Consider the following 11,396-nt stretch of genomic DNA (forward strand, 5'->3'; position numbering starts at 1 on the left):
TCTTTGTGCTTACCTGCGCTTTTTATGTGTTTATTTAAATCTGCCATTACACTGAAATTATATACTAACACAGTATACATCTTTCATAGGGATCAAGCACAGAGAATATATTTAAAGGTTTACAAAGCAGCCCTAAATCTGCCACAGCTCTCACTTCCGTCATATAAAATGCTGCCAACATTTTCTTTAAAACATGTAGGACAGGGAAGAAAAACTGTGACTTTTCTTTTCCTCTAAGTGAAAATAAGCATCTATGTCCAACTTACTTCCCTTAATACTTCCCAAATGCTTCTGAACAAGCAATCCTGAGCAAAGAAAGAAATAATTCAAAAGCACAAGGTAAAATAATACACACAGAAATCACAAACTAACCAACAAAAATATTTGCCTAATAAAACTTTTCAATAATCCCAAAGTGTTTTCTATTCAGACTGGTCTGTAGCTGTATTCTGAGGCTGCCTATTGATATTTTTCCTAAGTGTTGTAAGAATTAGCTGAAAATACCCTTGGAGTCAAGAGTGACTTGCAGAACTGCTGTGAGCAGCTTAATAAGGGTGCCAGAAACATTTGCTACTGTAGAACAACAATGCTACTGCCGTGTGTAACAAGTATTTTTTTAAGGTATGTTTGCAGTATGGTAGTCTACTATAGCATCCAGCTTTTGGAATATGTAATGTGTTGGATTCTGCTGAATGTAATTATGGAAGAAAAAGTTAAATGAAGTTCAAAAGATGCATGAAGCACATAAAATATCAGTGGTTTGGTATCACACCTCAGGGATTACACAACAGTATAGCAGACTTAATGAGGAACTCAAAACTGCTGTATAGACAAAATAGGAAAACTGCAATAACACAGTGGAAAATTTGTCTAAGCCACTGTTATGTCCATCTGACAGAACCTCTGAGATTGGGCAGCATCAGCTTTGGAAAAAAATGCAGCAGAAAACAAAGTTGTAAAAATCTTTGTGAGAAAGTCCCTTACTGGACTGCAGTGACTGGATCAATGGTCTCATCCTCTGAAATGACAGCTGACTACACAACTGTGGCAGCCTTTAATTTTACAACTAACCTCTGAACTTTTTATTGCATAGCTGTTTAGGTCTCAAGTGAAATGCTAAAAAGGAAGTACTTGTGTGCTCCTCTTTGATTTAACATACCATTTAGGACAAAAAATATTCTGTTTATTTCTGTACAGGTAGGAATCTGTCAGAGCAATGACTATCACTCGGAAGTACATTATCATGGTTTAACCCCAGCAAGCACCAGGCAAATATTTGGTCACATAAGCCCGACAAACTCCCCCAGCCCACCCCAGGGGGAATGGGGAGGACAACTGGAATAAAACCAATGTAAAAAACACGTGTTAATAATAACTTATCTCTTAATAACTTTAATAATTCAAATAAAAAATACAAACAGCCTGTCCCTAGGCAGTAATTGGTCCCTCCTGGCCAATGTTCCCCAGTTTAATCAGTGCATGTGATATTCTGTGGTATGGAATATCCCTCTCGCCAGTTTGGGTCAGCTGTCCTGGCCATGCTCCCTCCTGGCTTATCGTCCACCTGCTCACCGGCAGAGCGAGGACTGAAAAAGTTTTGATTTGGGGTAAGCACCACTCAGCAACAAGTAACACATCAGTGTGTTGTCACCGTTGCTCTCACATTAAATCCGAAACATAGCTCTGTGGCTGCTACTCGGAAGAAAATTAACTCTGCCCCAGCTGAAAGCAGGACATACTTAAAAGCAGATCTTAGACCAGAAATGCTTAGTCGTTGTGTAAGTCATTCATTTTGAGAAAACAGGAGTCGGTGCATGTAAGGCAAAGGTGACATACGGACACAACGTTCCGGTGGATGCGGCCCAGCCGAGCAGACAGGTAACACAGCTGCACGATCGCGTCATCCCCCGCTTCCTCCTCTCCGAACCCGACCTACAACCGACACCGAGCCGATACGCGCCGGTGCAGCTGCTCTCAGGGGCCAGGCATAGCGCCGCGCCGCCCCGGTCCGGTCACCGCGGGCAGCGGCCGCCGGCCGCCTCCTACAGAGGGGCCGCCGCCGCCGCCGCCGCCTCAGCGCCGCTCCCGGCACGGCCCGAGCGCGCCCCCGCGCCCCGCCGCGCCCCCGGCCTGTCCCTCCGCGCTCGCCGTCGCGCCGCAGCCAATCCGCGCGCGTGGCGCGGGGCGGGCGGGAGCGGGCGCGGGGCGGGCGCGGCCATGGAGGACGTGAGCGCCAAGTTCGTGTCGCAGAAGATCAGCCGGACGCGCTGGCGGCCCCTGCCCGCCGCCTCACTCCAGCCCCCCGACCTCTTCGCCACCGGCTCCTGGGACAACGAGGTACCGCCCGGGCGGGCCCGGAGGCGCGGCGCGACCTTCCCGCCGGGGCGCGGGGCGGGTGGCGGCGGCACCCCACGCCACCTCGGTCCCCTGCGCCTCCGCCGCTTGGTGCGTGAGAGCGGGGCCGGAGCCGGCCGTGAGCACTGCCTGGCTCGGCAGTCCCTCGCTTCGCTTGGCCGTGCCGTGCTCGCATCCCCAAGGAAGCCGTGGGGCCGCCCCGGCGCACGGCAGCGTTATCCCCCTGGGCAAGCGCTTCCCTCCGGCCGGCGGCGGCTTCCTCAGGAGCGGTGCGCAGCCCGCAGCCTATTGCTTTCCCTGGCTGAGGCTTATTGCTAGGTACTTTCAGAAGCATTTTCGAGTAAATGTGGTATCGTTTCCTTTCAGGATAACAGGATCTCCATTTGGTCTGCTGGCGACCTTGGAAATGCGGGCCTCAATGGTGAATATCATGGAGAACCTAATTTGCTGTGTGACATCCAGCACAACGGTGATGTTATGGATATGCAGGTAAAATACCTGTGTTGAATAGATCCGTATTTTTTAAGGGCTTATCACTTAGAAGAAGTTGAGTGAGAGTGAACTGTCAAAATGCTGAGATTGGCCAAAAATTCTTCCAAAGAAAAAGTACAAAGCCAATCAATATTGCTGTGTTTTTCGTGGGTTTGGTTTTTTCCCCTCCACCTACCAATGATTTAGGTTAGTCTAAAGTCAAAATTATCACTGTGGTACTAACATTGGCTAATAGCATTCTTATCTCTCTCTAGTTTTTGGATCAAGAGAGAATCGTGGTTGCCTCATCAACAGGAACTGTAACTATATTCCGTCATCATCGAAATAACCAGGTATGTGACATGCACTGGCTTTAAGATGCTATTCTCTGTAATACAGGTTACTTTGATCTTAGCATAAAAAACATCTGGCTACCAAAATTAATTTCTTTTTAAAGTGTGTTAAAAAAAGCTTTCACTTGCCAAGTACGAGGAAAGAAAATAGCGTTTTACACACATGCTACATAAACTAGATTCCAGAGTGAGACAGACTGAGGTACCTCCTTGTCTGTATCTGTAACCAAACAGCCCATTCATTGAAAACATCCTTGAAGACATTAGAGTGTTTTGGGGTGGTAGATATTAATGGACTTCTACGTGCCTTATCAGAGTTTTTGAATTCTTGAACTAAAATACTTCTTTTTCAATTCTGAATTGAAAATTATGAATGACTTCTCATGAGTGTCATGTGAAGGAAGATATGTAAACTCTGTAGCCTTTTGCTTTGGTTATAAATCACTGGAAATAAATGCATAATTACCTTTTTATGTATGTTCACAATGTCACAGTAAAGGTGAATATCAGTTAATAATTTGGTGTGGTACCTAAAATAAACTAATTTCCTTGCAATCAAGATCTGAATCTGACCTTTTATTTTCTAAGGGCAACTGTTCTTTTCCCCTGTCCTGGGGAAATAGACATCAGCCTAGTGAAAGGCATTTTACAGTCCATAGTGTTATTTCTAATTGCTAGATCATGTGAACACAGTGGTTCAGAGAAGAAATAATTAACGTTTCGTAAAAGGGTTGTGTGCTTAAGAGTTGATGAAAATTTGGATCTCTTGATTTGTATTTGTATAGGAGGCTCTCATTCCCATGAAATACTGTGGCTTTCCTGGAGCTTGTTTCTGGTTTCATGAGTATTCTGGAAGATTTGTTCTATTGGGTTCATTATTTAAGACCATAATTTCATGTCTGGTTACTACTTAGACATTATCTGCTGACCACCGGTGGGAGAAAGCCCATTATCATGTGGATCAAGACACAGCTTGTGGTGGAGCAGCCTGTACAGGAGTCGTCTGCAACAACCCAGAAATTGTCACTGTTGGAGAAGATGGTAGAATAAATCTCTTCAGGGCTGACCAAAAAGATGCAGTAAGAACTATAGGTATGTGAAATACCTGGGTTTTTAAACTAGTCTAATTTGGAGGGGGTTTGGTTTTCAGCTTATTATAACAAAATAAAAAAATAGTTTAATATGGATTTCAGTATTCCAAGTTGAACATGTTTGTTCCAGATTATTCCTGTATCCCTCCAGAATTCAAATACTTGAAGCATATTTCAGATGTATTTCTATATTCTATATATATTTCTATATTCATCTTGGTATTTTTAAATTCATGGTTTTACAGTAAAAGTTGGAGAGGTAAGAGAGAGAACATCTTGGAAGATGCTCTCAGGTTCTTCAGAATGGAGTTCTGTGGTGTAAGCAATCTGTTTTGCTGGTTCCCAATTCAATGACATCTTGACATTTCCCAGGCACTAAGCTGAGTCCTTAACTTGAAGATAGAACTCTTATACCTCATTCAATAGTTGCAAAGGAATGCCTTGGAATTTTTGTTATTGTTTAGTGGATTTAAGAGTACAGTACAAAGTGCATAGGTTTGTAGTTAGTTAAGGTAGGAAGAAAAAAATATCTAAAGTTAGAGTCTATGTAAAAATCTTTTGGAGTCATAAAGGTGTATCATTGCTAAAGCACTTAGTGTTAGCCTGTCATAAAACTTTTAATCCTCTAGAACTTCAGCATTCAGTAATCCAACATTTCTTTTTAATGATGTCTTAGTGAGTTTTTTCTTCCCCTCTGCTTTAATTTAAACAGTAGGAAGAAAAGTCATTCAAATGTCTGTAACTAGGCATCAGTGTAACTTTTTTGTCTCAGTATCAGAAAATATTTCCATCTTATGCAGAAAGATAATAATTTGCCTATATTTTCCATATGGGCTTACACAAAGAATTTTAAAATACTTGAGGTGAAAGTATACTTAACAAAGTTACCCCATCATAATCAAGATGAAAAGTTTATATATAGTAACAAAATACAAGAAAATAGTGTCTGTTTTTCAGAAGGCCTCAAAAATTTCACCTCAAAGCTGTGAATTGCTTGACATTGTAAATTACTGTGACAAAAAGATGCACTGGAGAAAAGGACCTGAAAAAAAAAAAGGGCTTTGCTATTTAGTTATTAACAAGCACAGCATAATTTGGGTTTAACTTGGCAGTTCAGAAAAGGTCTAAAAGTTGGTGAATTAAGTGTTTCTGTATAAAACTGCTTAATACTGTCAGCCAGTTACTGTTCCTTGTGTTTAGAACTCCATTATGAAAAGCTCCATAGCTACTTCCTGTCAGTAGGTGCTGGCCATATGAAGAAAACTTCTGAGAACCATAAACTTGGTTGAATTAATTCCTCTTCTAGGAACTACAAAAAGAAATCTTACGAATCAACGAGTAGTTTTGTAATCGCCAGAGCTAATTTAATACATCTTACAGATTTGTCTCAGTAATGTTTCATACAGTAAGCAAGGAAGGGCTCCTTTTTCACAGGGTATTTGCAGATACTAGGGGGTCTCTGACCCTGAAACTGCAGAGGTTATGCACATATTTAAGCAACTCTGTTCTGTTCTCTATTAAGAATTACTTTGTTGCAATTAAATGGAGACTACCATTCCATACCAAAATGCTCTCCTCATCTCTTGCAGACAATGCAGACAGCAGTACACTCCATGCAGTGACTTTCCTTCGCACAACTGAGATCTTGACAGTAAACTCAATTGGACAGCTAAAAATATGGGACCTCAGACAGCAAAGAAATGAGCCATCTCAAATATTTTCTTTGTAAGACTTCCTAAGTAATTTGTTTTACTTATTTACTGAAAAGCATGTGCTACTTCGTATAATCTGATTCAAATCTTTCCTAATAGCTTCCTAACAATAGGATGGTCAATTACTAATTTTTTTTAAAGGATTTTAACTTCTTTGGTACTTAAATAAGCAAAAGGCAGACTGCTTGATGGCTGAACCACTGTTGTGACTCAGCATTGTGCTTAGCAGGTCTGTTTTATGATTTAACTTTTGAAGGACTATTATACCTGTACACTTCTCTTTTTTGAGAAAAAAACTTTCAATCCTCAATCCCAAACTCTTTATATATGCTTTTCTGCACAGGCCTAATGTAAGGTTTCTGGCATTTGGAATGTATTTGAATGGTAACTTTGTGCCTTACAAGGTACTGTGAGAAAAGAAATGGGCTAAATTTCAATCCTGTTGTTGTCTGTGTAATAGTTCCCATTGCTGTGCCTAGACTGTGGTTTAGGTACCTGATTTTATTAGTGCCTGGTCTCCCTTTTTAACTCTTAGTATATACTAAAACTGCAAATATATCATGCATCAGAATAATATTATTATAGGTATACATAGAGTATTATTTGCCTGCAAGGCTTCTCACTCCTTTAAAGCTGTCAGATGCTGTGTAGATGTTCCATAGGGCACGAAACCCGTTTGTAGCTTCATGTTATTGCCATACCTCTGGTTTCCAGTAGATGTCATGTGCCTTCAGCCTGGGGTGGTCAGATGTTAGAGGAACTGAAGGTCCTGTCGATACTGGTACCTCGCTTGTCAGTGCTCCTGATGCCAAATTAAGAAGGGGAAAATAGAAGCTAAATAAAAAATTCGCCTTGGGGTTATTTGGTTGTTTTGTTTTTTCCTCTTTGCAGGGCAGGTGACAGAGTTCCACTGCACTGTGTGGATAGGCATCCCAATCAGCAGCATATTGTGGCCACAGGGGGCCAGGATGGAATGCTGAGTATATGGGACATCAGGCAGGGTACTATGCCAGTGTCCCTGCTAAATGCTCACGAAGCAGAAAGTAAGTATCTGAAACGGAGGGGGGAGAAGAAGGTGACATTTTAGAGAAGTTTCTGATTCCTGTAAAAATATGTTGCTGTAACTGTGGTAGAAAACAATCACATACTTGCTATTTCATTGAATCATAGAATGGTTTGGGTTAGAAGGGACCTTAAAGCTCATTTACTTCCAACCTTCCCTGTCAAGGGTAGGGGCACCTTCCACTTGACCAGGTTGCTCAGAGGCCCATCCGACCTAGCCTTGAACATTTCAGGGGTGAGGCATTCACAACTTCTCTGGGAAACCTGTTCCAGTGCCTCACAACTCACGCAGTAAAGAATTTCTTCCTAATAACCTAATCTAAACCTACTGTCAGTTTAAAGCCATTCCCTTTCGTCCTGTGACTACATGCCCTTGTCCTTCATGTGTTTTAGCCTAGCTTCTAGGAGGATTTGTTCGATGTTTTTCCCAGGACCAGAGCTGAGGCTGACAGGTTGGTAGTTCTCAGGGTCTTCCTTTCTATTCTTTTTAAACATGGGTTTGTGGCCATCTTTCCCTTTTTCCAGTCCCCTAGTACTTCACCGGACTGCCATAACCTTTCAGACATGGAGAGTGGCTTGGCAACTACATAATCCAATTCCTTCACAACTCTAGGATGCATCTCATAGATTTATGTACATTCGGGCTCCTTAGATGGAACCTGAGCTTCTTGTACAGTGGGAAGGACTTTTCTCCCCCAGACCCTGTCTTGCAGCCCACCCACGTGAGAGGTATGGGAAGAGAGGTTGCCATTGAAGAATGATATAAGAAACTTGTTGAGTAGTTCAACCTTGTCGCTGTCCAGTATTACCAGTTTTCTAGCATTGATTACTGGGGGCGTACACCTTCTTGGACCTTCCTTTTCTGGCTGACACACCTGTAGAAACCCTTCCTGTTGTTATTTTCATCCCTTCCCAAGTTCAGGTCGAGCTTCTTCTTTGCCTTCCTCACTCTATATCCCTAACCTTCATCTCTGTACTCTTCCCAGGATACTTATACTGCTCCATGTTTTCATCTGGAAAATGTGGCTTCCTTCTCTGTATAGGAGACTGTTTTTATCTAAAAGTGAACTCTATCTAAACTAAAAGTAGACTTAGTAAGCAATTCTTTAATGAGCTATTAGATGCATTTGATCAGAATGGCTGTGTTTCTAGCAGGGTAGGTGTATAAATAGCCATGGAAGCTAGTGCAGATAGAGTAAAGCAGAATGCAGATACTAACAAACTTGAAAACATGAGGAAGAAGGGGAGACTCAGCATTCATTTGGCGTCTCCACAGCGTTGAAACAGCTCACTTCCCTGGTAACTATGTGAACAAGACAGCAATTAATTTTATGCTGAAAATCTTGTGATTTGATGCTACATTTAAATTAAAGGAGTAAAAATATTTCTTGATATTAAATTTTACTGACTTAAATGTCTTCTGCAGTTGTGGTATTTAGACACAAAATAATGTGTGTCCTGGGAAGGAACGTATGCTATGTGTCGATTTAAACTTAACAGTTGGGAATATGACATGATAGTACACAAAATGCCTGAATTCAGATAAGACTTTAATAATTTTCACAGTACTGAAAATGCAACAAAATAGGATCTTTTTCTTTGTTTTTCTTCTTTACCACTTTACCCCTGCCAGCAGAGGGAAAACTGCAGTATATAACTTAGGATGGGGCTTTGGGTTTCCTACCCACACAGAAGTAAAAACGAAAGGTTTTGATGGAGGCATGGGTTCTTGTAAATACATGTCTATATCATACTATCCAAATACTTTGATCAAAGTACTTGAGACTTTTTCTGAAGTGGTTTTGTTTGATACTTCCAGTGTGGGAAGTTCACTTCCATCCCTCTGACCCTGATCATTTATTCACGTGTTCTGAAGATGGATCTCTTTGGCACTGGGATACTTCCACAAACGTATCTGAAAAACCATCTTTTCTTCATCAAGGTATGGATGTTTGAAGTCCATCTGTACTGAATTTGTCAGTTGGTAACATCATTACAGTCAGTGTTCTCACATGACCCAAGTAATAACACAATCTTGATACAGAAAATTAAAAGCAGCTTTCTTTTCTTAGAAAGCAAACTTAGATAAGCACTTTTCTTGGAAAAACTACTTATATGGCAAACAGTTGTGCAGGGCTTTTCGTGGTCTGGTTTGGGTTTTTTTAATCTGCTACCCTCTGACCAATGTGTGAAGGGGGACATCTATGATTTCAAAGATAGACTGTATTCACTTAAAAATCATCTGTATGTAGAAAAGAAACAGAGGCAGCCTGACTGACATTATTGAGTCTCCAAGGGAGTTACACTAACTTAGAATACAAAAATAATTGATAGGTTAACGAGATAGTAGAATTATGAATTTACAATTCAGGGTAATAATTGGAACTTTCAATAAATGAAACTGGATCCTTTTGCATGGTGGTAGGATTTTAAAGTTATGATACTGACTTCTAATACAAGCATTTATTTTCACATTCTAATCACAAAGACTGCTAAGTGCTTGCCACATTAGACCGTAGTGGGGAAACTTCCAGATGTCACCTGCTGCCTTTGGCCTCAAAGTTGTCATTCAAAGTTAAGTTTTATCTATGGAAATTATAGGATTACTAATTCAAGTTGGACTCTGCATGTTTTCAAGTATATGAAGTATAAATCCTTTAGCATCACTTCCGACACCTGCTACTCTTATGCTGACTTATGGTTCTTACAGTGTGAGACTTCAATTTGAATGTAAAGTGTTCTGTGGAAAAAATTCAAAGTCAAATATAGGTTTATCACTTGCTGCAAAATAGGGAGGAGGAGCAGTAGGGAATAAGTGTTATTGTCACAAAGCTGAAAACCCCAAATAGAGCAAGACACTATAAACAGACTTGTGTTCTTGTACCCTTGCTTTGTTATCTGGCTAGAGAAACTTGAAGGTACTTTACACTGTCCAGTCAGATGAGTTAATAGCTGTTGTGATATATTTGTTGTAACTGAGGGTAGAGCTGGTAGATAATTTTTGTAATTATTTCAAGTACTTGATTTTTTTAAGCTTTTTTCCCTTAATTTACCAAAGAAATGACATCTCAACTACTCTGAAAACTGACTTAAATGTAAAATTATATTTTCATTATGTCTGACCCATATCTACTGTGTTTCTCCAAATTCTGAGAATATATAAACAAAATGGAAACTTACTTCTTTGTCTTCCTTCTTTCAGGAGGAAGAAGCACTGCCTATCTTTCCCACAGTACCATTAACCAGTCTGTAGTAAGTGCCTGGCTAAGCAGTGATCCGACCAAAGACCGCATGGAAATCACCAACCTGATTCCAAATCAGACTTTGTCTGTGAATAGTTTAGACGTTCTAGGACCATGCCTGGTATACGGTACTGACGCGGAGGCTATTTATGTGAACAGACAACTTTTTGCATGAAGTGACTGTGGTATCCCTTTGAAGTATTGACCAGTTTGAACTACTGGGAAATGTCAGGCTCATTCTTAATGCTACTCGCTAGTCTGTTATTGGCGTGTGTGGGAGAGGCCTCAGCTTGGTCCTGGTGCTGTGGAAGAAGTGAGGTGCTTCACATTCTGACAGCTGCCACTTGATGCTCCAGGATGGGTAACTGAGCAAGCTTACATGCCATTTCTTCCCTGCTGCCTGCTTGGCTTTGACAAGCAGGAAAGTAGTCACTAAGGGCAAAATCTTTGCTGTAAAGCGATGTCCATAATACACATGCACATAAAAACAGAAGAAAAAGTAAACCCTGAATTTTTATTTTTCCCTGTAAAGATATTTTTCAAGTATCATTTTTAAAGCGAAACTGTGGGCTTTGTGGAAATTCTTTTTATGTCACCTGAAAGAGATAGGGGTTTTTTTTAACCTGAGTTTTTATATATATATATATAGGGGAACATAACTGTTAATGTTAGTTCATGAGTTGAAAGGAAAACTGTTAAAGCTATGAAATGTAAAAGGTTCTATAGGAATCTAAGCATTCTAGCAACATCATTTTGAATTATTCACAGCTTCATCATGGATGCTACATGTTAAATCTTGATAATGCACCAGTAAATCTCCCAACAGAAAAGTGGGGTTTATAGTTAAGAAGTAATAATTGACAGATGTGTTGGCTGTATTTTCAGGTGTAAGAACAAGACTTTCTAAACTTGAGACATAGTCTTTGTCACAAATTCACATCTGGTTTATTGAAATCTTTTGTAAAGTTTTAAATTTTGTTATTGGCATTGTACCTGCTTTTTGTTACAGAGAGCCCTTTCTCTTTTTATTAAAAGGTTTTGCACAAGAGTAGTTGTCTGACTTACTACATAATTCAAATAGATGTGCTTGCAGGAACGTAATTGGAGTGA

General features: G+C 40.6%; 1 protein-coding gene across 1 annotated transcript; it reads left to right on the top strand.

Moving 5' to 3' along the window:
* Window positions 1–2,196: 2,196 nt before the first annotated feature.
* NUP43 (nucleoporin 43) lies at window positions 2,197–11,334 on the top strand. The gene is made up of 8 exons (XM_053938336.1): window positions 2,197–2,337; window positions 2,722–2,844; window positions 3,102–3,179; window positions 4,094–4,271; window positions 5,860–5,995; window positions 6,874–7,025; window positions 8,864–8,986; window positions 10,247–11,334. Exons 1-8 carry the CDS (start codon window positions 2,218–2,220, stop codon window positions 10,459–10,461), a joined length of 1,125 nt encoding a protein of 374 aa, XP_053794311.1. The 5' UTR covers window positions 2,197–2,217; the 3' UTR covers window positions 10,462–11,334.
* The last annotated feature ends 62 nt before the right edge of the window (window positions 11,335–11,396 follow it).

The sequence above is a fragment of the Vidua chalybeata genome, chromosome 3 (genome assembly GCF_026979565.1).
Source record: "Vidua chalybeata isolate OUT-0048 chromosome 3, bVidCha1 merged haplotype, whole genome shotgun sequence".
NCBI lineage: Eukaryota > Metazoa > Chordata > Aves > Passeriformes > Viduidae > Vidua > Vidua chalybeata.

Coding starts and splice junctions, on each gene's coding strand:
- NUP43 (XM_053938336.1), top strand. CDS start 2,218: ATGGAGGACGTGAGCGCCAAGTTCGTGTCGCAGAAGATCAGCCGGACG. Junction 2,338..2,721: donor CCGGCTCCTGGGACAACGAG/GTACCGCCCGGG, acceptor GTTTCCTTTCAG/GATAACAGGATCTCCATTTG. Junction 2,845..3,101: donor GTGATGTTATGGATATGCAG/GTAAAATACCTG, acceptor ATCTCTCTCTAG/TTTTTGGATCAAGAGAGAAT.